Source organism: Lissotriton vulgaris, chromosome 7 (assembly GCF_964263255.1).
Source record: "Lissotriton vulgaris chromosome 7, aLisVul1.2, whole genome shotgun sequence".
NCBI lineage: Eukaryota > Metazoa > Chordata > Amphibia > Caudata > Salamandridae > Lissotriton > Lissotriton vulgaris.
Genome location: NC_141695.1, coordinates 1,722,911,423 through 1,722,937,645, shown reverse-complemented (window position 1 = coordinate 1,722,937,645; position 26,223 = coordinate 1,722,911,423). Strand labels below are relative to the sequence as shown.

General features: G+C 44.7%; 1 protein-coding gene across 1 annotated transcript in view; it reads right to left on the bottom strand.

Annotated features, from left to right (window-relative positions):
- Positions 1-26,223, bottom strand: part of LOC147706435 (tyrosine-protein phosphatase non-receptor type 6-like) — a 315,590-nt gene that overhangs the window by 200,597 nt on the left and 88,770 nt on the right. Inside the window, exons 4-5 of the mRNA XM_086932941.1 lie at positions 5,825-5,947; positions 5,547-5,741 (exon numbers count right to left, since the gene is read on the bottom strand). Of these exons, the coding sequence (XP_086789067.1) occupies positions 5,547-5,741; positions 5,825-5,947 (318 nt within the window). The remainder of the gene's footprint in view (positions 1-5,546; positions 5,742-5,824; positions 5,948-26,223) is intronic.

Genomic DNA, 26,223 nt, shown 5'->3' with positions numbered 1-26,223 from the left:
GTGAGGGACAGAGTCTCTGAATTAAGCAGAAAGCTCTCACCCAGTCAAGAGATCAGGGCTAGATCCAACACCGTTTTTTAGCTCACTGCACCATCCCAGTTTCAGAACCTGGCTGTATGTAAATTAGTCTGTTCCTGTCCCAGTGCATGATGGGAACAGGGCAAACCAAACTACAAAAGCCAATTCTTACACTGGGAAGGAAACAAGCTCCCGGGGACCGGTTTCTGGCATTACAGCCGTCTTCGGCCCGGTTTGCTTGAATCCTGATGGTGCAATGAGCAAGGGTCTCACATCTGAGAATACCCTTCCACGCTTAGGGTGGACAAAAATATTTACAACAAGGGGTGGTGAGGGACAGAGTCTCTGAATTAAGCAGAAAGCTCTCACCCAGTCAAGAGATCAGGGCTAGATCCAACACCGTTTTTTAGCTCACTGCACCATCCCAGTTTCAGAACCTGGCTGTATGTAAATTAGTCTGTTCCTGTCCCAGTGCATGATGGGAACAGGGCAAACCAAACTACAAAAGCCAATTCTTACACTGGGAAGGAAACAAGCTCCCGGGGACCGGTTTCTGGCATTACAGCCGTCTTCGGCCCGGTTTGCTTGAATCCTGATGGTGCAATGAGCAAGGGTCTCACATCTGAGAATACCCTTCCACGCTTAGGGTGGACAAAAATATTTACAACAAGGGGTGGTGAGGGACAGAGTCTCTGAATTAAGCAGAAAGCTCTCACCCAGTCAAGAGATCAGGGCTAGATCCAACACCGTTTTTTAGCTCACTGCACCATCCCAGTTTCAGAACCTGGCTGTATGTAAATTAGTCTGTTCCTGTCCCAGTGCATGATGGGAACAGGGCAAACCAAACTACAAAAGCCAATTCTTACACTGGGAAGGAAACAAGCTCCCGGGGACCGGTTTCTGGCATTACAGCCGTCTTCGGCCCGGTTTGCTTGAATCCTGATGGTGCAATGAGCAAGGGTCTCACATCTGAGAATACCCTTCCACGCTTAGGGTGGACAAAAATATTTACAACAAGGGGTGGTGAGGGACAGAGTCTCTGAATTAAGCAGAAAGCTCTCACCCAGTCAAGAGATCAGGGCTAGATCCAACACCGTTTTTTAGCTCACTGCACCATCCCAGTTTCAGAACCTGGCTGTATGTAAATTAGTCTGTTCCTGTCCCAGTGCATGATGGGAACAGGGCAAACCAAACTACAAAAGCCAATTCTTACACTGGGAAGGAAACAAGCTCCCGGGGACCGGTTTCTGGCATTACAGCCGTCTTCGGCCCGGTTTGCTTGAATCCTGATGGTGCAATGAGCAAGGGTCTCACATCTGAGAATACCCTTCCACGCTTAGGGTGGACAAAAATATTTACAACAAGGGGTGGTGAGGGACAGAGTCTCTGAATTAAGCAGAAAGCTCTCACCCAGTCAAGAGATCAGGGCTAGATCCAACACCGTTTTTTAGCTCACTGCACCATCCCAGTTTCAGAACCTGGCTGTATGTAAATTAGTCTGTTCCTGTCCCAGTGCATGATGGGAACAGGGCAAACCAAACTACAAAAGCCAATTCTTACACTGGGAAGGAAACAAGCTCCCGGGGACCGGTTTCTGGCATTACAGCCGTCTTCGGCCCGGTTTGCTTGAATCCTGATGGTGCAATGAGCAAGGGTCAGGGACAGACTGATTTGCATATAGCCAGGTTCTGAGCTGGGATGGGGCAGTGAGATAAATAACGGTGATGGATCAAGCCCTGATCTTTGGACTGGGTAAGAGTGGTCTGCTCAATTCAGACACTCTGTTCATCACCACCCCCTTTTGTAAATCGATTTTGGCCACTATAGGTGTGGCAGGGTATACTCAGACATGAGTCCCTTTCTCACTGCTCCATCAGGATTCAAGCAAGCCGGGCCGAAGAGGCTGAAATGCCAGAAACCGGTCCCCGGTAGCTTGTCTCCTTTCTGGTAAAGAATTGGCTTGGTAGTTTAGTCTGCCCTGTTCCCATGATGCACTGGGCCAGGGACAGACTGATTTGCATATAGCCAGGTTCTGAGCTGGGATGGGGCAGTGAGATAAATAACGGTGATGGATCAAGCCCTGATCTTTGGACTGGGTAAGAGTGGTCTGCTCAATTCAGACACTCTGTTCATCACCACCCCCTTTTGTAAATCGATTCTGGTAAGGCAGGCCTTACTAACATGTACAAATATCCACAGTGTGATTATTAGACATGGGAGTGCCTTCCGACACCTTCTTCCAGACATGATATAAATGACAAGATGTTAGTGATGGCTCATTACAGAGCGGCTTACTGCTGCGAGGTTTTTTTCTTCTTAAAAACAGTTATCAGCATAATGCTTCTTTTGGTCACAGCCTCCTCCCCCAGGATCACTTGAGGCCCCCAGTTTGAAGACCCCTGCACTAGGGTAAGCACAGGCTCGCCTGACCATGAAATGGTGGCAGCACAGATCACTCATGACACCAAAACACTTTCCACTAATGTTGCAGTAAGTCAGTAGTTGAGAGAATGGCTCAGTTACAAATTACTTAACAGGATTCCTTTTAATACAAGAATCAGGAACTCTTGTGCGCTCGTGGGACTGCCAGGGTGTCCAGGGGCGGAAGTGACGACAGCAACCGTCACCACAGTAATATTTATTGCACATGGTTAATTAAAACCTTCACAAAATTGAATACAAAATAGTATACTTACTAGCCTTGGTTAAAATGCATTTGCGCTCTTTAAAAAACAAGTTCTTTTTTTTTTTTTTTTAAAACAGTGTTACGTCATCTGCGGCCTAAGCCTCTCCTGACATGTCAGTTCTTCGGACTAAGTCCGCACCATTTACTCAGTTTTCTGGATTAGGATACTCGCCTTCTGTAAGAATTTGGAGGCCCTACAGGCCGTTTGCAACTGGAAACTGTTCAGTTCAGTGCTAACATAACGGCGGGCCTGCATGTTATGATTTGATGGAAACGGAATATCTGTAATAGATAGTAACGTCTCAGACTAGCCAATGATGGACAAATGCACAGGATGTGAATCAGTGTTTCTTCAGAATGGCCACATAGTCTGCATAGCGATGTTGGCCATGTTTGCTTCCATGCTGGGGTCTGATCCTTTGTGATGTAAATGCCCAGACGTATGCGTAGAAGCATTTGTTGTGTGGACGGTGTTATATAATTGACTAGGTATGGTTGTGGGGCACTTCTCTCATATGTGGCTAGCACCGTCCAGCCATGTTTTTTCTTTGCGAGGGCAGCTTTGTCGACAGTCCTGGATTTTTATTTTGCTATACTGTTGACTATTTTTTTTGAAGACCGTGAAGGGGAGGTTTGTATTCCATGCCTCTCGCATATTGAGTTGTGTTAGTGCGTCTTCCAAGGATGTTCTCCATACGTTTTTTGCATTTGTTCTGTTATTAATTTCGCACCAGCAATGGCCCATCAGCGTGTCCTCATTTGCTGCCCTTAATTTCCAGCACATTTTTAGTATCCCGGCTTGCCTAACTTGATGCTGGTTTGAATGCCCAAATTCCAGGCGTATTTGCGCTTGTGATACAAACCTTGGTATGTAAAAGATGTATTTGAACAGATTTGACTGTTGTAAGTTCAAGAAGTTTGCATCTTTGCCTCTGAATAGCTCCGAACCGTACGTAAGGGAAGGTAGAAACTTTGCCTCAATCACTTTCAAGAGGTACAGGTTGGATGGGCATTTCAGTTTTGTTTTCAGTAACTTTAGAGCAAACCGTAGTTTATTTGACTGCGCTGTTCTATGCAGTTGGTGAGTTTTAAGTGACCAACTTGAATCGACCACTACCCCCAAATACTTGTACGAGTTACTTGACTCTATGGTATTGCCCGTGATATGCCATTTAAAGGGTTGTCGCCCTTGCCGAGATGAAAAGCACACGATCTTTGTTTTATTGTAGTTAATTTGCAAGCCATTCACTGAGATGTAATCATGCAGTCTTGTGATGGAGCGTTGAAGACCCAATGGGGTCTGGCTGCAAAGAACAATGTTGGCATACTGTAGGCTCCTTATTTTGTATTGAGCTAGCTTTGGCGGGTCACTTTGTGTCTCCGCGATGCACTTGTCAAGGTCGGCGGTAAAGATGTTGAAAAGAGTTGCGGCTAATACGCATCCCTGCTTCAGGCCAATTAGGGAGGGGATTTTTTTTGTTGTTCTATCTCCATTGCCTAATTTGATCTTGACCCAGGTAGATGTGTATAATTCTATTATTGCTCGTAGTAGGTTCGGAGGAATGCCCCAATTGTAGGTATCATCAGCAACTGTTGTGACTTTATCACTGGATCCTCTACTCAACAAGGATAACAAATGCCAAAAACACATCACTTCTGCATCTAAGAAATATGTATTGGGTCCAGAAGAAGGTGTCATGGAAACATGCCCTAACGAACAATTTTATGTCTAGAGGACACAGAATATGTTTGAAAAGATGCGACATTATTTTATGCAATCTGACATTTCCCCTACGCCGCCTGGTCACAAAATTGCTCTTCACTACAGAAGAAAGTCGTGAGAGCTGAAGAGTGAGTAGTATCTTGGTGAGGGTGAGTACTATCTTGAAAAGAGTGAGTACTATCTCAATATGAGCAAAGAACGGAAGAATTGCATTCATGCACAAACTTGCCTGGGGAATTGAAGATTGAATCAAGAGATCATGTGAGACAGACTCCTCTGATATTTCTTCTAATTTGGAAGTGACGTTTTTACTTACAATTAAACTTCACATTTAATGCTACACACAGGCAATCCATTATCTGCGAAACACTTCAGACAATGCTTCGGTTAAGGCCTTTCTATTTGTAGTGACAAAAAATGAACAATTATTCGTGAAAAGGGAGCCAGGATTTAAAAATATCATAACTGTGATGTGTTTAAAATAAGACTTCAAGCTGTGCAGGCCCTTGAGGGTCTTCCTGTGTTCATACTGGGCATCCCAAACATCGCGCTCTGATACCCTGCGGGGTCTTGTTCGCGCTATACAAAACTTTAAAAATAAAAATAAAATAAATAAATCTGATGGCCTCCTCTGCATTTGATAGATTATGGCCACCTGGAGACTCACCTACTGCCTGACATTTTTCTTTTGATATGGGAGGTATTTAGTCATAAAATGTTAAAGGGATCGTTTCATAATAGGGTTTACAACCCAAACAGACATCATCAAACGAAGACACATTCTGGAACCCCTTATTATTAATCAATCTTTATTATTGAAGCTTCGGTGGGAGTTCAAACTTTTTACTTTGCTGGCTGGCCCCTTGAAGCCTCAGCTGGAAATATTTAGGGCCCGATGTAGATCGTGGTGGACGCTTTACTCCGTCACAGCTTCTGCCGATATATAAACGCCATTATATCCTTTGGGATTTATATCAGCAGACAGGATATCAGTCATGGCTGTGACGGAATAACCCGTCCGCCAAGATCTAAATCAGGCCCTTAATCTTTGAAAATCTTCGTTTTTTATGGCGTGCTCTCTAACGAGGCCCAAATAGGTCAGGACCTAGAGCCACTTACCGCTCGGAGGTTGGGTCGGAGCAGTTCACGGGGTACTTGAGATCGATGAGGGTGCCATCCTTGTCCTTCAGGCTCCCATACTCCTTTGTGTAGAACTCCAGCAGCTCGGCGAGGGTGGCAAACTTCTCGCCGCCATACAGATCATAATAGTCCCCCGTGTTCTGGATGCGTACGTGAGTGACTGTGTCGCCCACCCTGGGAGGTGAAAGGAAAGGGTTAGTGGGGAGAGGACATAGCAGCAGGGGAGGTACTGGACAGGAGAGGGCCTCATTCCTCACCTCACAGACAAGGTAAAGTCACCCTGTGTTTTCCGGCTTGGCCTGACCAGGAAGCTGCCATGGACTCCTCTGCTCTTCAGGAGGGCCTCAGCATCCAGGCCACTGATGTCATGATGAAACCACCTGGACACAAAGAGATAAGAGGATCAGAGCTTCCAAAAATAAACACTGTATAATTTACAAAGCACTTCTACCAAGTTTGTTGTTGCTATGCTGTTTGCTATACAACAGAAATTTAAATAACTATACAGGCATTGGAGTGGGTCATTCATTTATTTTTTTGACATTTTGCACACCATCGTTACTATTCTAAGGGTTCCAATCATGCCCTGCTGTACCCCCACGATTCTTACCTATACAGCAACTCTTTTGTCATGAGCAGCGAGGGGCTGGTGGTGTGTGGTTTTTGTCATGGGCTTCAGTTCCAAAGACAACTTGCACAATGAAGTGCAGCCACCTTGTGTGAGGCAGGCCTGACATGTTGCACCTACGGTATCTGCTTTAAACCTGTTGCCTATGTTACAATGTGTCTTTGTTAATGTGGCCCCAGGCAGATCTAACATGTTAGAAACAGAACTTCACACATGTAACCATGTATTTTTATATCTTTGCAGTGGCAGATCCAAACCTTGTCAGGTTTTGAACCTTTCCTAATATTATGTTTGTTCTTCTGAATATGGGTTTGGATTTTTGTACACTTCATTCACAGGGAAGTTAAGTGGAGGGCATAAATATAATATTTTGTCCAACCAATAGAGTGTCTGTCCAGAAAGAGTGGCGAGGATAGTTATATTAATTTCATGGGGACTTGGGGCAGGGCAGGCTTTTACTCTTATAACCTTATTTAACTATAATGGCAGTTTAACCTTTGCTTTTTCAGTGAATTTCTGGAGATTTCTGATCATATGGAGAGGGACCTGGAGTCTCTGCAAGTATGGCTATTAGATAGGCTAAATGATCTTGCCCCGGTGATGGCCCCCCGCTCAACATCGAAACGTGTTTCGGCTCCCTGGTTCACTGCGGCATTGTCGGCCGCACAGCAGCAGTGTAAGGCAGCTGAAAGAGTCTAGCGATTACAATATGACTCTGTGGCAAGGCTGACCTACAAGACAGTGGTCAAGGCTTATCAGCGGGACATTCGCCTAGGAAAAAAAGCCTACCTTGCAGGGAGGATAGAAACCGCCTCTAACTCCTGTAAGGAGATTTTCACCATAGTGAGAGAATTTATGGCTCCTCGTTCCAATGCATCCCAAGGTATGCCCTCCAAGTCCTGGGCTTCTGATCTTGCTAATTTTTTCACCAGCAAGATTAAACTTATCCAGGACTCTTTTCCATTGGCGGCGCCCGTGGGGCTGATCAATCTTGAGGAAGACTCGTGCCTGTCGGCCCCGCTAGGCCCGGTGCTGGCCGTTTTTCCAACTATCTCAGCTCCTGCTTCCTTAGCGCTTATGGGCAATCTTAAATCTGGGTCACCTCTGGACCCCTGCCAAATTTCTGGCAAAAATGGCGGAAGTGATAAACCCGCTGGTGAATCCACTCCTGAACCTCTCGCTCAGCCAGGGAGTGGTTCCGCAGGCCTGGAAGCAGGCAATGGTCATCCCTTTGCTGAAGAAGCCTGGTCTCGATCCTAAGGCTCCGGTCAACTATAGGCCTATCTCTCTTCTGCCTGCTCTCACGAAAAGTTTGGAGAAGCATGTACACACGGTGCTCTCCAATTTTCTGGAAAAACACATGAGATTCTGCACACCACCCAATCTGGCTTCCGCCCAAATCTCAGAACAGAGACCGCGCTCCTGGAGGTGTCAGAAGCCATTAAAGGGGTTCTGGACTCCGGGGGCAAAGCCATGCTGGTTATGTTGGATTTGTCGGCGGCCTTCGACACCGTCCCTCATGAGGGCCTTCTCGCAAGACTCTATGAGACTGGCCTACGAGGGACGGTGCTCAGTTGGTTTTCATCTTTCCTAGCTGGCCGTCGACAAACGGTCTGGGCCTCCCCAGACTCCGCCGTGATGCCGCCACTGGGTGTCGGGGTTCCGCAGGGCTCTATTTTGAGCCCGACCCTTTTTAACATCTTTATGACCCCTTTGGCGGCATTGGCGGAGTCGTTCGGGGCCCAGATCGTATCCTACGCCGACGACACCCAGCTCCTCTTTTCTTGTAAGAGGGGAGGAGACTTCGATGGAGAGAGTATCCGGAATTGCCTTGGGGCTGTTTTTAAATGGTTCCAGCTGAACAGCCTCAAGTGCAATTCAGATAAGTCCGAGGTACTCTTCTTCGGGTGTGTTGCGGAGCCAGACTGGCAAGCTTGGTGGCCCATTAACATGTTTCCTCCGTCCTGTTCATTCCAAGTAGCTAAGAACCTAGGGGTCAAGATGGACAAGGGTCTGACGTTGAGATCCCAGATCCTAGGTGTGACGGGTACATGTTTCGGCCTCCTCAAGATGCTGCGGAGGTTTCTGCCTCTCCTGTCTGAGAAACACAGGAAGCTGACTGTGCAGGCTCCGATAGGCTCTAGATTGGACTACTCCAACGTCCTCTATCTGGGCCTGCCAGAGTATCTGCTGCAGCGGCTCCAAGTTGTGCAGAATGCGGCCGCGAGGGCCATTTATGGCCTAAACAGGCGAGCCAGTGCGGCTGGTCTTTTGCAGACCTTACATTGGCTGCCTATCCGTAAACGGATTGCTTTCAAGGCACTAACTTTGGCCTACAAAGCTCTTCATGTTATGGGAGCTAAGTATCTCCAAAGGAGACTCGTCTTTTACCAACCGGCCCGCTCTCTCAGATCAGAATCTCTGTTTCTGGCGGCTGTGCCGCGCGTAAAGAGAGCGCGCACTGGAGGCCGCTCCTTTGGACTGCTGGCGCCACAGCTGTGGAACACCTTGCCGCTGACACTCCGTGGAGCTACTAGTTTACTCGCATTCAGGAAAGGCCTTAAAACCTGGCTGTTTGCCCTCTAGGTTGTTTTTCTGTCTCTTTCTGTTTCTGCTTTCCACTCTGTTTTTATTACTGTGTTGTGTTATTCTGCTGTAGGTCTCATTATTAAAAGCGCCGGGACACTCTTTTTGAGTAGCCGCGCGCTATATAAAAATAAATATAACATAACATAACATAACATATTCGTGCACTAAGATAACTTTAACTCACGCCCCTGCCACGCACAGTTTCCTCCTCAATAATTGCAAAACACAGCCTTTGCACACTCTAGAGGTCATTGTGGAGAGGCCAGTCCCTCACCTAACCCTACTATGCACTGCCTATACCGTGCTAAAGGACATGCATAGTGCAGTCAGTTGTCTGCAGAGGAATTTGACGTAGGGCCAACCCCCATGTGCGCACAGCTAAAGTCTATTCTGTGGTGAAGTTTGGGCGGTTGTGGTCCTTGGCTAGGCCCTGCGGCTAACCTTATGCCGCATATGTCCAAAGGCTGTGCACAGCGGGGGTCGGTTTCTCACGTTGAGTTGACATACTAATGAAATATCTTATTTACCTGATATAATTATAGCTGGTAAATTTAAGTGTGCTTTTTTTGTTGAAAATGTCCCATTTCAATATACATTGTAACCTATGTATAATGTGACTTTAACCTTGGAGTTTTTCAGTGAATTTTCGAAGTTTTTGTTTAATGTAAAGTAAGATATATATATATATATATATATATATATATATATATATATATATATATATATCCTCCACCAATGCCGGTAAAGACATCCTCGGCTGTCGCGGGCGGTCTGAGCCAGGCAACCGGTAAACCTAAATCTTCTCTCCAAACAAACCTCCTGATAAGGAAGAGACTTGGACACCCAGGGTTTCTTACAAGAAATTTATTTAGGCAAGTTTTTCTACTTGCCTAAATACATTTCTTGCAAGAAACCCTGGCTGTCCAAGTCTCCTCCTCATCAGGAGTTTTGTTTGGAGAGAATATATATATATATATATATATATATATATATATATATATATATTCTCTCCAAACAAAACTCCTGATGAGGAGGAGACTTGGACAGCCAGGGTTTCTTGCAAGAAATGTATTTAGGCAAGTAGAAAAACTTGCCTAAATAAATTTCTTGTAAGAAACCCTGGGTGTCCAAGTCTCTTCCTTATCAGGAGGTTTGTTTGGAGAGAAGATTTAGGTTTACCGGTTGCCTGGCTCAGACCGCCCGCGACAGCCGAGGATGTCTTTACCGGCATTGGTGGAGGATATATATATATATATATATATATATATATATATATATATATATATATATATATATATATATATATATATATATATATATATTAAAGTCAACTAGGAACTTTAGGAGTTAATTATTCTAAACAACAGTGGTCCCCAAAGAAGGAATTGTGTAAACAATAAATATAGACTCAATCGTAGCTATATTAAAGTGGACATGTCCAGCCGGACAGAGGTCAATTCTTTACTTTTGGCAATGTAAAAAATATAAACATAGAGAAAGTGCAGTGAGTGTGATAGAGGGAAGAGAGGGCAATTACAGCTTAGTTTACCGAGGGAGTGGATTAATTAGTTTTGTTTGGAGAACGGAAGGTTGAAAACGTGCAAGACGGACATATTCTGCTTGGCTTACCGAGGGGTAACGGCTTCGTGTGAAAACCGGAGGATTGATAATATGCGTGACTCCTGGGGGAAAAAGATGAAGTGATTTTAGGGGAGCATGTAGCGTATTCTGAAATTAAAAAGCAGCGGCATTCACACGCACTGCACTTTCTCTATGTTTCGCTCACGAATGCGCCGGTTTTTATAATGTTTTTTATAAATGTTCCCTATAAAGTTTTGCTTATATGCCTATGGGTTGTGTGCGCTGGTAATATTCTTCAATGTTGCGGATGTAGAATTAGCATACTGTCAATACGACTAACACCAACCAGTGATCGGTTAGTTTGTTGATTGAGCGCCTGAACACAGACATCTGGATGTGGAGTTGTCTGCATATGTATCCAAATTTTGTGCCTGTAAAATACGGGGCTAATAATGGTTATCAATCAATAATGGGACTATGTTTTTCGGGTTATGTCCATTTTTGATAACTGGCTCAAGAAATAATGAATGTCCTGCTATGTTGATACTTTTCACCCAACTCGTGCATGAGATGCCCACAAATTAAAAACTCACTCCACCCTAACTATTTCACGATAAGCGGCGGACGTTTATAAATGAGCCCCCCGAACCATTGGCTCTCTGTTGTTCTCTTGACGCCAAATCTCATTAACCTTGCAAACCCTCAAGATTGAATTTACATCATCATGATGCCAAGGTCAACCTGCTCGGGCCTCCCTTAGTACAGTACCTTAACTCCTACTGCTCGCGCTATCCTGGCAATAAGAACCTGCCTCCCCACCACATCCTATTGAGTCATTTGCACTACTGGAAATAATTCACAGAAAATTGCATGTCCTCCTTTTGAGCCGCATGCTGTGTCGTCTTCACTTATTACCCTGCATATACTATACCATCCTTAACATTGTGCTCTCTGTATTTTCCTTCCTTAACTTGCTCCCCCAGGCAAATGAGGCTCTAATTACACAGGCATAATATTTTTGTCCTGACGATGATCCGCTCATTTCTTCGCTGGATCGAAACGTCGTCCACACTGTAAAAACACTCTTTTTACCAAAAACTTCTGTTTATTTTGCTGTAAAGATGTATTTTGCGATTTGTTTTGCAACACTGTTTATCCCATGTGTGTAACAAACCTTACCATTGCCTGAGCCCTTTCTGTTTCCCTGGTTCCCCCTTGTTTTGTACACTACCTGCTTAGTAGGGCACAGGCTTGTGCCCCCACTTTTTGCATTGTTGTGTTGTTTATATTTTTTACATTGCCAAAAGTAAAGAATTGACCTCTCTCTGGCTGTACATGTCCACTTTAATATAGCTACGATTGAGTCTATATTTATTGTTTACACAATTCCTTCTTTGGGGACCAATGTTGTTTAGAAAAATTTCCCAAAACTTTGGCTCTGGTTGACGAATCTTCGCTAAAGTTTCAACACTTATGGCCGTTCGGTCAGCTCGTATCCTGAAAGTTTCGGGGTGATTTACCAAGGGGGGGGGGGGGGGGGGCGAGGGTGTTTTGGGGTTTCAGAGAAAAAAGGGGGGGTCCCAAAACGTGTTTCCTCCATGTCATTTCCCATAGGAAATTATAGACACGACTACAGCCCGAACTGCTGAACGGAATTACACCAAGTTTGGCAAAAAGTTAGCTCTTGGTTCAGAAAGAGACTTTTTTTCAAATGGTGTAAATCCGTTCAGTAGTTCCTAAGAAATTCAAAAAATAGAGATGAAAAAATCAATTTCCCATAGGAAACTTTAGACACGGCTACAGCCAAAACTGCTGGACTGAATTACACCAAATTTGACACAAAGGTAGCCTTTGGTTCAGAAAGAGAACTTTTTTTTAAAGTGGTGTAAATCTGTTCAGTAGTTGCTGAGAAAATCAAAAATAAACGTTTCGATATCTAGAGGCATGGAGGATCCGCGGACGCTCCAGACCACGAGCTGCATTCGAATTGGCTGTCAACACTCCAAACCAGGAAGTGTTGGCAGCCATATTGTGCCTCGGTAGTACCGTTGCACAAGAAAACAGTAAAACAAACGCACAAAACAAGAAAAGGGGGCAGGGTAGAAACACCCTGACCCCCTAGGCCTGCTCAGGGGGTTCCACAAGGACCCCCAGGGCCCCAAAAACCAATTGGCCGAATTTGTGCTGGGTGCGCAAATCCGGCCGAGAAAATTTTAAAAAACGAAGCACGGTCTACCGCGCTTTGAAATTGAAGCCTCCGGGTGGGCCAGGTCCCGGGAGCAGGAAAACAAATGTGTGTGGGGGGGGGGAGGGGGTGATCCCCCCCACACTGCCCCGGGGACCTCTACCCCGAGGCTTTTCCTAAATATTTGTGGGGGGCACATGGCCCCCCTGCAGCCCCGGGGACCGCCACCTCCAGGGCTTTTTTTAAAATCAAAATACCTGTGTAGGGGGGCTCGCCACCTCCCCGGGGCACTAATATTTAAATGTAGGGGGCCGTAACGGACCCTCGAGCCCCGGGTACCACCACCCCCAGGGGCTTTGTCAATGTTGGGAGGAGCCAGTGATGGCCCTGGGAACCGCCACCCTCCAGGACTGGCTCCTGCAGTGTCCCGGGGTGCCCACCCCCCCAGACACTGCAGTTTGCAATGACAGGGCGGGAGCCGTGCGGCTCCCACCCTGTCATTGCAAACTGCTTTGCTTCATTGAAGCGAGAGCTCTCGCTTTAATGAAGCAAAGCAGAATTGCTTTTCCACACGGGAAGCTGTATGTCAGCAGCTCCCCATGTGGAAAAGCAATGCCAGCTCCCGTAGGAGACGGGGAGTTGGCTGGGACCGTGGGGGCATTGGGGCTCCCCCACTGTCTCCAATGGAGAGAGCCAGCCCCGGAGGATGGGGTCCCCGGGGCTAGAAGTTGCCTGGGAGGGGGGCCACGCAGTCCTCCCTCCCATACAAAATAAAACAAGCATTGGAAATGCAATAGGTCTCGCAATAGAAAAGTTTGAGTTTTTGGTGTTGAAAATGTTTGTTTATTTTTTGCTAAAATAGAAAAGGTTGAGCTTTTGGTGTGGAAAATGTAAATATGTTTAAATTTTTGTTAATGTTTTTCAAAATATAAAAGTATTAATTTTGTTATTAGAAATGGCAATAGTTATAAAATTAGCAAATGTTACATCTATAGCATTAGTAAAGGTACATGTTTAGTTTTCTCCTGTAAGTAAGCGTTGCCTAATCTGTTCCATTCTGTTACTAAAGTCAATGTCCCTCGCATAGAATTGAGCCAAACGACTTGGTCTACTTTGCAAGTTCACTGCCGAGTCGGCTTATCATGTTGAAGGCACAAGAGAACAAATGTTTGGAGTCTAATTTAGTAAGCGAGAGTGGCAGTTCCCAGTTCAGAATCTTAAATCATGCCGGCTACAATGCTGCAATTTTACATCAAAGCTCATACGTGAGCTGGCTATTTTCAGAAAGGGAATGCCAGGGAAGCATTGTGTATTGGAAACTCGCTGCAAGCCCCCATACAAATGACGGAATGCTACAATGTTTAAAAGCTTATACAAGAGCAGATTGTTCAAACAACCCATGGAAGCATTTGTCTTTTCTAACTCGCTGAAATGTGCACACTCCTAGCTCTGACTGAAGAAAAGTAAAAAAGAAAATCCTCGTTTGTTTATTTGATAGATCCAAATAAGTGTCCGTGAAAATGTCACTGTTGTAATGTAATTATCTATTTACCATAGGTGTGCTCCCGCCTGTAGTCCTGAAAAGCGGTTAATGCAGCGTTGAACATTAACGCCCAAAATGAATACTCCCACGACATGTCGGTGAAAATGCAGCGGGTTAGAGGTAAATGCAGTAAAACCGCTGTTTCCCAGAGTAAAAAAACAGTAGACACATCCTCCAGTGTATATGTTAAAAGAGGCAGTTATTGTGTTAGAGTGAGGACTAGGTGGCCGCTCCTCGCGCGCGAACTAACTACAAGTCGACACAGGAAGGACACTCGTGCCGCTGGCTGCAGGTGTACTTGTAAGACGACGTGTTTAGTTGCTCATTGAAAAATTTCATTTTAAAACACAAAAATGATTTCTTTTGGCACAGGTTTACCACCAATGACCAAAAAAAAACGTGGAGAAGAGTTAGAACAGCGTGAACCACATCATGTACCTGTAATGCCTTGAAAGACTTCCAACTGCTCTTGATCCAGGGGGTGGATTATAGGATGCTTTTGCACAAGATCACACGTGTGAGCTATGAGGTGCGGTGTTGTGCAAGTCAAGCCCGCTACAGCACCCTGTTTTTCAGCGTTGGCAAGTTGACAGTGCACCTGCATTTAGTGCAAAATACTGGAATGAATGAAAACACGTCTAAAGTGCATTGCTAGTACACGAGTGTCCATTCCCAGAACACCAGAAGCGCGCAAGCACAACTTAAGTTCCATGCTACCTTATGCAACCAAAGAAAAGGGTAACACTTGCCCACCATGTGGGTACTAAAATGCAGCAAGGATGGGGCTGCAGCGGGAGTTGCTAACCACTCGGCGTTGGTGCCACTGCACCTGCTGCACTAGTGATAGCAACAACACTCGCTGCTGGGCTTCAAAGGGAAGGATTGTGATTCGGGTACGAGAAACGAGCAGTAACTTCAAACACAGATGCTGGCCAAGAACCCTGGGAATCGGTCCTTTCATACGCGAACTGAGAATTTGGCATTTTTAGCGCACTTGCAGTCTTATTAAGAAGCAATAATTGAGCTGGTGCCCCATCCTGTGATTGAGAGTAAGAAGGGGACCGGGACATAAAACGGGTGTGATCTTTTAAGGCCAAAGCAGGTGTGTTAAGGGTCTCTTCTACGTCAGCGAGATGATTGATTTTACATGCAGGCACAAGTGCGTGGGATGTTAGGACACAATGACAGAGCAGAGGAAACTGCGGTATGTTCACCTTATATCGTTTTTTAAAATTCCAGTTCCTAAAAACTGGTATACTTAAAAAAGGGATGGGGTAAAAGATCGTAAGAAAAAGGTAAACGGTGAGATGCTGAAAGATAGGAGGACCAGAAGAAAATGAGAACGGGAGACAATAATAATAGAAGAAAAAGTAAATCAGCGGATGGTTTATAGAAACGAATGATAATCAAAAATATACATATTAAAATGATAATGAGAGAGTAACATGGCTAACAGAAAACTCGGGGAAAATCGCTTAATGAATAAGGAGAACAGAAAGGGAAAGACTGGAAGAAATGTGTTGAAAACAAAAAAATAGGTAAAGTAGGGTATAAGAAACCACGGACATGTCAAAGACATACCAACAAGAGTTGGGAGGGTGGGAGGAGTCCATGAAGAAGTAAAAAAAAAAAGACACGGCCTGCCGGCCGTGAAAGTGAAAGTACGGCCGGCCGGCCGTGAATAATTAGGGGAGGAGAAATCCTTTGAAGAGCTGCTGGGGGCACCAAGCTTGGGAGACACGGCCAGGCGGCTGTGAAACAGAAAGGGGAGGAGAAATGGCTGAGTCAGAGCGCACGCTTTGATGCAGCAGAAGGCGGAGCGGAGCAGGAAGAGCTGCTGGCGGCACCAAGCTGGGCAACAGATGGCTGGCGATTTGGAGAGGGTGTGTTAAAGGAATCTGTGTAGCTCAGACTCAGAACGACCTCATTCAACCCCAACGCACCTATTACAATGACTATGAACCAGCACCGCCGGTGAGCGTCGGGGCGCTGCAAAAATCACATGAAACATGCTGACGAAAAAGATATACTAAATGCAGTGTTTTAACAGTTATCCTTTAAATCCAAAGTGGTCAAATGAGGGACCATAGACCTTTCATTCGATGGGTTGCTACTACACTAGAAGCCGAAAAGGTGGGCGGGCGTTGTATTGCCATTATTTTACCCGCAATTTACAGTCCCGAACTGCCAAATTTAGAGCGGTCTGTAAAGTGCCAAAATCCGTTCAACAGCTGTCCAAAGTCCCACTCAAAGAGAAGCCTGGCTAAAACAGTAAAAGTACTTCCGCTACTTAATTTGAATTCTGTAACCATAATAAGGTAGGAGAAAATCAATATTTTCAAAAGATACCCTTTCTAAGAAAATACGTGACACTGCCTGGTGTTCGCTGCTGGCACAAACGTCCTCCTCCCAGCCCCCATGTTCCAGCCCCACTACTGTACTCTCCCAGCCTGAGGCTCTGTCTCCATGGAATTCGTTTGTGGGGGGAGGGCTAGGAATTAGGAATGCTCAGCTTGTTGGGTTTAAAGACCCTTGGCGGTGGGGATGAGCATGCATCCTTCAAATAACAAGCAGTGGGGAAGGAAGAGGCAGACGATAAAAGGAGCAAATGGCAGATGAGCGCGAGTGCTGCTCGAGTGTTGTTAAAAGGTGCGTTCCTCACGGAGTGCCTTTGTGCACTTACTCCTCTCGCTAAAGACATGCACCCAGGCAGACTTTGGCACTACGGTGGGTCGCACGCATACATGCGTGTGCATTTGTAGTGGATTCATTAAATAACAGAACGAAAGAAAAGCACATGAAATGTAAGCATCAATAACATGATTACTTTAACACACTCCAATCGGGCCAGCAGAGCAAGAATAAGACACTGATACATGCAAAGCCAAAACGTGGCATGCCGCGTTAATATGCAGAAACAAACAAAAGTGGGCAGCCTCCATATTCTTGCTTAAGTAAAGAATGTGAAATGTAAGCAGGAACAACATGGTTACCGTAACACTTTCCGACCGGGCCAGTAGTGCAAGAATCCGATGCTGATACATGTAAACATAAAACGCGGCGTGCCGCGCTGATATGCCGAACCAAACAAAAGTGGGCCACTGCCATATTCTTGCAAGGACGGGGTGGAGGTGGGGCAATAATGAGGCCAGCATTGTAGTGTGACTGTAGCCCTCTGGGTCCGCGTGGACTGCTTAAGGTAAAGCATGTGAAATGTAAGCAGGCACATGGTTACCATAACACTTTCCGACCGGGCCAGCAGTGCAAGAATCCGATGCCGATACATGTAAACATAAAATGCGGTGTGCCGCGCTGATATGCAGAACCAAACAAAAGTGTGTAGCTGCCATATTCATGCAAGGACAGGGTATATGCCGAACCAAACAAAAGTGGGCCACTGCCATATTCTTGCAAGGACGGGGTGGAGGTGGGGAAATAATGAGGCCAGCATTGTAGTGTGTCTGTAGCCCTCTGGGTCCGCGTGGACTGCTTAAGGTAAAGCATGTGAAAGGTAAGCAGGAACAACATGTTTACCATAACACTTTCCGACCGGGCCAGCAGTGCAAGAATCCGACGCCGATACATGTAAACATAAAATGCGGTGTGCCGCGCTGATATGCAGAACCAAACAAAAGTGTGCAGCTGCCATATTCATCCAAGGACAGGGTAAGGGATTGGGCAATAATGAGCTAAGAATTGTAGCATGTCTGAAGCCCTCATTTCCGACCGGGCCAGCAGTGCAAGAATCCGATGCCAATACATGTAAACATAAAATGCGGTGTGCCGCGCTGATATGCAGAACCAAACAAAAGTGTGCAGCTGCCACATTCATGCAAGGACAGGGTATATGCCGAACCAAACAAAAGTAGGCCACTGCCATATTCTTGCAAGGATGGGGTGCAGGTGGGGCAATAATGAGGCCAGCATTGTAGTGTGTCTGTAACCCTCTGGGTCCGCGTGGACTGCTTAAGGTAAAGCATGTGAAATGTAAGCAGGAACAACATGTTTACCATAACACTTTCCAACCGGGCCAGCAGTGCAAGAATCCGATGCAGATACATATAAACATAAAATGCGGTGGGCCGCGCTGATATGCAGAACCAAACAAAAGTGTGCAGCTGCCATATTCATGCAAGGACAGGGTATATGCCGAACCAAACAAAAGTGGGCCACTGCCATATTCTTGCAAGGACGAGGTGGAGGTGGGGAAATAATGAGGCCAGCATTGTAGTGTGTCTGTAGCCCTCTGGGTCCGCGTGGACTGCTTAAGGTAAAGCATGTGAAAGGTAAGCAGGAACAACATGTTTACCATAACACTTTCCGACCGGGCCAGCAGTGCAAGAATCCGATGCCGATACATGTACACATAAAATGCGGTGTGCCGCGCTGATATGCAGAACCAAACAAAAGTGTGCAGCTGCCATATTCATCCAAGGACAGGGTAAGGGATTGGGCAATAATGAGCTAAGAATTGTAGCAGGTCTGAAGCCCTCATTTTTGACCGGGCCAGCAGTGCAAGAATCCGATGCCGATACATGTAAACATAAAATGCGGTGTGCCGCGCTGATATGCAGAACCAAACAAAAGTGTGCAGCTGCCATATTCATGCAAGGACAGGGTATATGCCGAACCAAACAAAAGTGGGCCACTGCCATATTCTTGCAAGGACGGGGTGCAGGTGGGGCAATAATGAGGCCAGCATTGTAGTGTGTCTGTAGCCCTCTGGGTCCGCGTGGACTGCTTAAGGTAAAGCATGTGAAATGTAAGCAGGAACAACATGTTTACCATAACACTTTCCGACCGGGCCAGCAGTGCAAGAATCCGATGCCGATACATGTAAACATAAAATGCGGTGTGCCGCGCTGATATGCAGAACCAAACAAAAGTGTGCAGCTGCCATAATCATGCAAGGACAGGGTAAGGGATTGTAGCATGTCTGAAGCCCTCATTTCCGACCGGGCCAGCAGTGCAAGAATCCGATGCCGATACATGTAAACATAAAATGTGGTGTGCCACGCTGATATGCAGAACCAAACAAAAGTGTGCAGCTGCCATATTCATGCAAGGACAGGGTAAGGGATTGGTCGATTATGAGCTAAGAATTGTAGCATGTCTGAAGCCCTCAGTTGCCGCACGGACTGCTGTGTTAACAAGAGAAACAAGAGAAACAAGAGGAAGAGGACGAGAGAGTAAACAAGTAGGGGAAAAAAGTTAAAAAAACAGGAGACTGGCGGCCGTGAAACTGAAAGGGGAGGAGAAATGTCTGAGTCAGAGCGCGCGCTTTGATGCAGCAGGGGGCGGAGCGGAGCGGGAAGAGCTGCTGGCGGCACCAATATGGGGAACAGATGGCTGGCGATTTGATGCTGTGCATGCGCATTTTAACTCATTGCGCTTGCGCATTGACCTAAAAGCGCACGTGCACTGCATCAAATCGCCACTTTGGTTAAACTCTGGATAATCCCCTATATCTCTCGCCAGCTCGAATGCGCAAGCGCATCGGTAGGCGAGACCTAAAAAGGCAGTCCGGCCCCAGGAGATGGGGTCCCCGGGGCAAAAAGAAGCCTCAGGAGGGGGGCCACGCAGCCCTCATCCTTTGTAAAAAAAAAAATAATAAATAGGCCGCAGGGCTCCTTCCATTTAGAAATTTAAAAAAAAGAAAAATAAGGGGTCCGGCCTTGGGGGATGGGGTCTCCAGGGCCCAAAAAAAAAAAGAAAAGAAGGGGGGGCCACACAGCCCCCCTTCTATAAAATAATAATAATTATTTTTAAGCTGGCATCGCGCCGGAGGCCCAACCCCCTCCCAGCAACACTATGCAAAAGCGCCCTGTGGCGCGTTTTAAGTTGGAGAATTAATTCCCCTACAATCCTGAGGGTCCCTTGGGGCCAACTAGCCCACCAGGTACCTCCAGTTAGCGCCACAGAGCTGCGTTGCAGAGAGGTGGTCTGAGGCCACACCCCTTTTTACACCTCTCTGCAACGCAGCTCTGTGGCGCTTACTGGAGGTTCCTGGTGGGCTAGTTGGACACCAGGGACACTCAGGATTGAAGGGAACTTAATCCCCCAACTTAAAAGGCGCCACAGGGCGCATTTGTACAGTGGTGAAGGGAGGGGGCGGGGCCTGATGTGACGTGTGTAAACAGGTCCTGTGGTGCTTTTTAAGTTGGGGATTAATTCCCCTTCAATCCTGAGGGTCCCTGGTGGCCAACTAGCCCACCAGATACTGCCAGTAAGCGCCACAGGGCTGCATTGCAGAGAGGTGTAAAAAGGGGCATTGCCTCAGACCACCTCTCTGCAACACAGCCCTGTGGCGCTAACTGGAGGTACCTGGTGGGCTAGTTGGACCCCAGGGACCCTCAGAATTGAAGGGGACTCAATCCCCCAACTTAAAATGCACCACGGGACGTGTTTGCACAGTGGTGAAGGGAGGGGCCTGTGGTGACATGTGTGCAAACACGCCCTGTGGCGCGTTTTTAGTTTCGGAATTAATTCCTCTTCAATCTTGAGGGTCCCTGGGGCCAACTAGCCCACCAGGCACCTCCAGTAAGTGCCACTGCGCTGCTTTGCAGAGAGGTGGGCCAGGCCACGCCCCTTTTTACACCTCTCTGCAACGCAGCTCTTTGGCGCTTAGGGAAGGTATCGGCTGGGCAGGTTGGACACCAGGGACCGTCAGGATTCAAGGTGAGTTAATCTCCCAACTTAAAATGGCCACAGGGCGTGTTTGCACACGTCTGTCACCTCAGGCTACTCCCTTCACCACTGTGAAAACGCGCCCCATAGTGTATTTTAAGAGGTAGTTTTAATCCTCCTGCCCTATTATATAATAGAGCCTTACAGAGGAGGTCATGCTAATCTCAGGGGTACCCCAACACATTGTGTTCCCTAGTGTATGTAGGTGTTTTCACTGTATTTTAAGTGTCTTTTAGCATAGCACTGGCTCTAGGCCTGGTTAGTCAGTCAGTTACCACCTGTACCCGTCTGAAAAGTTGTGGGCACAGGATCATTTTGCAACAAGGCCTCTTTCTGCTCCTCTGTTGGTTTGTTCTGCACATGTCTTGCGTCTTCCTGCACTTTTCTTCGTCTTTGTGGACTTCTGTTGCTTCTTTCTGCATTTCTTGTGCTTCTTTCTGTGCGTTTTTCTTCTTTCATCACATGTCCTACCTCTGTAGGCATAGTAAGAAACTAGCATTTGAAAAACCTTTAAAATTCACTTAAAAAACCATAGTTTTCAGGCACGTTATAGTTAGAAATTAGCATTTTAAAAAACCTTAGAAATCCACTGAAAAAACCATAGGTTTCAGGGGTGTTATAGTTAGTTGGCGTTATAGTTAGTTGGACATTTCACTCGTCCAAAACCCTAGAAATTCCCCCATTATAGTTAGTTCAGCTAACGAAAACTCGCGTCCCCGCAATGCACTGCTGATGTCACATATTACATCACTCATGACATGGTCAGTGACATCACTCATGACATCTCAAATGACATCATTGATGACATCATCCTTGTGATAGAGTGGCAGACCTCCTCTCACCCTAATATAACCTTTGATACACACACTCTAAAATACAAAATACCATTTTCAAAACAATGGACACACCAATACCAGTTACAACATACTAATTCCAAGATCTACACACACATCCACTCATTCACCAAAAGTCCTATACAGTCACTCAGACATGCACTCACTCATCATATGTACTCATACACCTATACATACACTTACACACCGCCATTCACCCATAGAGTTACTCACACAATTAGTCACACATGCAAAGAAAGTATCAAACATCCATTTACTTGCATATACAGTTATACACACACCACCGCAGTTACTTCTACAGAAAGGAACACATACTTACTCTCTTAAACAATCACTTATAGAAAGACATATACAGGTACTCTTCCAATCTCTCATTCTCAAATATACTCACTTACATACACCAATACTCACATATACTAGTTTAAAACACATGTAGTTACTCAAAGACATTCACTCACCAATAGACCCATACACACACTCATACACCCATACTGTCCTGCACACATGCTGTCTTCAACACATACAGTGACTCACCCATTCATGCATCTATTCACAACGTAATACCCCCAAAGAACCACACAGATACTCATACTGATACTCAAAAAACAACTAAGAACCTATATAGACACTCAGGTAGCTACTCACCAACCCATGCTGCCACTTATACACAAAGTGAGAGACTGATACAGATATTTACACATTTAAAGATTACTCACTAACCCATGTATTCACTAAGATACACTTAATCAGCCAGTTATACAGTGTCACACAAACAGAATCATCAGTTTAAACACCTATATACCCACCTATTCTTCCATCGACCTTGACATATACATATATAAAACATATTTAAACTTCACAAAAACACACATTCACTGGATGACGTCATCAGTGATGTCATTTGAGATGTCATCAGTGATGTCATTTGAGATGTTATCAGTGATGTCATGAGTAATGTCATCAGTCATGTCACTGACCATGTCATGAGTGATTTAATATGTGACTGCATCAGCAGTGAATTGCGGTGGCGCGAGTTATAGTTAGCTGAACTAAGTATAACAGGGGAGATTCTATGGTTTTGAATTAGTAAAATGTCCAACTAACTCTCCTGAAACCTATGGTTTTTTCAGTGACTTTCTAAGGTTTTTTGAATGCTAATTTCTAACTATAACGTGCCTGAAACCTATGTTTTTTAAGTGAATATATACTGATACATATGGGGGGGAGGAGTTGGCCAAACGGCTAGGGCGGTCAACCTCGACCTGGTGCTATGTAAAGCGCTCTGATACCCGATACTTTCGGGTCAAGTTTGCGCTATATAAAACTCTGTAAAAAGAAAAAGAAAAAATATATATATATATATATATATATATATATATATATATATATATATATATATATATATATATATATATATATATATATATATATATATATATATATATATATATATATATATATATATATATATATATATATATATATATATATATTCAAAGGATAATCCGGCAGCAAGGTAGGCTTCTCTTTTCTTGAATACACGGACCCAAATTTTGTGCAAAGTGATTTATTCGAAGTTGGTGCTCCCAGCCATCTATTTATATATATAAATCCGTTGATCAGGGATGAGAGGTGCATCATGACTCACTCCTTTCATTTCCTGCTGGCAGGTTCTTGAAAATAAAGAGTTCACTATGGAGTTCGTGTGTGGCTGCTTCCTAAAAGGTCCCCTCACTGTGTTGGATTTTAAACGGCTGCCTGGTCGTGGAAGCTGCCCGCTGTTAGCACAGAGCCAGCCCTCTTCACCACGGGGGGGGGGGCAAGTGGACACGAACGTTCTTAAGGACATTTGCAGGGGTTGCCCTTTTGAACACTCTATTAAGAACTGAAAGCAAGGCAGGGAAAAGATCGAGTTGTGCCTTCATTCCCACTTGGTTTGAAATTTGGATCCATTTCGCCAGGACTAATCCTTACCTGACACGGACTACAGATCCCAAAAACGCCACTGTTTGCTAACGCCCAGGTGGGCGGGGACTGATTATGTAAGGGGGAGAGTTCTGGCAGATGACGTACATGCCACTGAAGAAGAGAGCTGGTCTCTCGAAATGCATTTGGCAGCTGAATTACTTTGAAGATCGTCTCCTTTCATTTCCTGCTGGCAGGTTCTTGAAAATAAAGAGTTCACTATGGAGTTCGTGTGTGGCTGCTTCCTAAAAGGTCCCCTCACTGTGTTGGATTTTAAACGGCTGCCTGGTCGTGGAAGCTGCCCGCTGTTAGCACAGAGCCAGCCCTCTTCACCACGGGGGGGGGGGGGCAAGTGGACACGAACGTTCTTAAGGACATTTGCAGGGGTTGCCCTTTTGAACACTCTATTAAGAACTGAAAGCAAGGCAGGGAAAAGATCGAGTTGTGCCTTCATTCCCACTTGGTTTGAAATTTGGATCCATTTCGCCAGGACTAATCCTTACCTGACACGGACTACAGATCCCAAAAACGCCACTGTTTGCTAACGCCCAGGTGGGCGGGGACTGATTATGTAAGGGGGAGAGTTCTGGCAGATGACGTACATGCCACTGAAGAAGAGAGCTGGTCTCTCGAAATGCATTTGGCAGCTGAATTACTTTGAAGATCGTCTCCTTTCATTTCCTGCTGGCAGGTTCTTGAAAATAAAGAGTTCACTATGGAGTTCGTGTGTGGCTGCTTCCTAAAAGGTCCCCTCACTGTGTTGGATATATATATATATATATATATATATATATATATATATATATATATATATATATATATATATATATATATATATATATATATATATATATATATATATATATATATATATATATATATATATATATATATATATATATATATATATATATATATATATATATATATATATATATATATATATATATATATATATATATATATATATATATATATATATATATATATATATATATATATATATATATATATATATATATATATATATATATATATATATATATATATATATATATATATTCAAAGGATAATCCGGCAGCAAGGTAGGCTTCTCTTTTCTTGAATACACGGACCCAAATTTAGTGCAAAGTGATTTATTCGAAGTTGGTGCTCCCAGCCATCTATTTATATATATAAATCCGTTGATCAGGGATGAGAGGTGCATCATGACTCACTCAAGATTCCTTCCAGCACTCAACAATGGCAATAAAAAGCATATTAAACTCTGCACATCAGCACACATACTCAAATTACTTTATATTTTACTATACTAATTTTCAACACCTCCTTTATGGGTTCCGGATTGGCGTGCTACTCGCCAGAAAAGCGCTTCAACACCCATCAGGGGAAACAAGCGCTATATAAATACAAACCTTTTTTCCTCCTCTATCCTTCTGCTATCATTCCAAATCCAAATAACTGACTAACCTATCCACTACTTAAAATGTACTTGCATGTTTCACTATACTAATTCAACACTAATCCTCCATGTGTCGCGGAGTAGCGTATTACTCTCCGAAAAAAGGATTCGACACCTCGTTAGGGGTAGTAAGTGCTATATAAATGCAATTACAATACAATACATACTAATACTACAGATGTAAATCCATAGATCAGCAGCAAAATAATTCCATGGCATAAATCATAAATATAGATGCATAGTGTGTGACATGATGTTCATTACCGCTGTCGCAGGATGAGCATCATGACTTCTTCTCTCATGTGCCACGATCGCACTCAACAATGGTACTACATTTCTCATCAAACCTGTGTTTAGTCACAAAAACGCAGAGAAAAATTCCTTCAGTACAGATATACAGCTTATCAGCATAAAACAGAATCAGAAAGTTTCCTGCTTCCAACAGGCAGCATCTTCTATTGACACACCCAAATGTATATATATTTTTGAAGGGTTTCAATAATCCTTCAATTTCACCAGTTGGCCACTGCAGAACACGTGTAATTCAGTGTATGAACAAGTTACAGAGGGAAACTATTCTGAGGTCCGAATAATCGTGGAGTTTGGATGGTTATGTCATGAAATGGTAGATTTTAGATGCATGAATCAACATTTCGGGCCCAATATAGAATATGAAGGATAGAGTAAATATGGGCGGTGGAAGACTTTACGTCTGCCACGATGCCTGTGCTCCGTCTGCGAAATTGAGAGCCACTGCCAACCAGGCAGTGAACTCTATGGTTGTGTATGAACCACCATCACGCCGGTTCATACACAGCTGTTGAAAAGTTTGGTGTGCGTCCTTCTTTGGTGATGGTACAGTTATACGTGGTCCCAGTGTGGAACCATCGAAGGACAAGAGGTAAGAATTTTACAAATTAAAGAACAAAAGTTAGAAGGAAATAATTGGGATTCGATGTTAGCCAATCACATAGAATCAAGAAACAATCTATGGTTCACAATTTAATGTAGTCATATGTAGGTTCAGTAATTTACAAAGGACCAAAAAACAACAGTGCCCCTGGGAGGGAAAGGGGTGGTGCAAGGAATTGTGTGGGTTTGGGTAACAGATGATGAAGTAATACTGGTCAGTTGGACCCAATTTTTAACAAAAATTGCGATG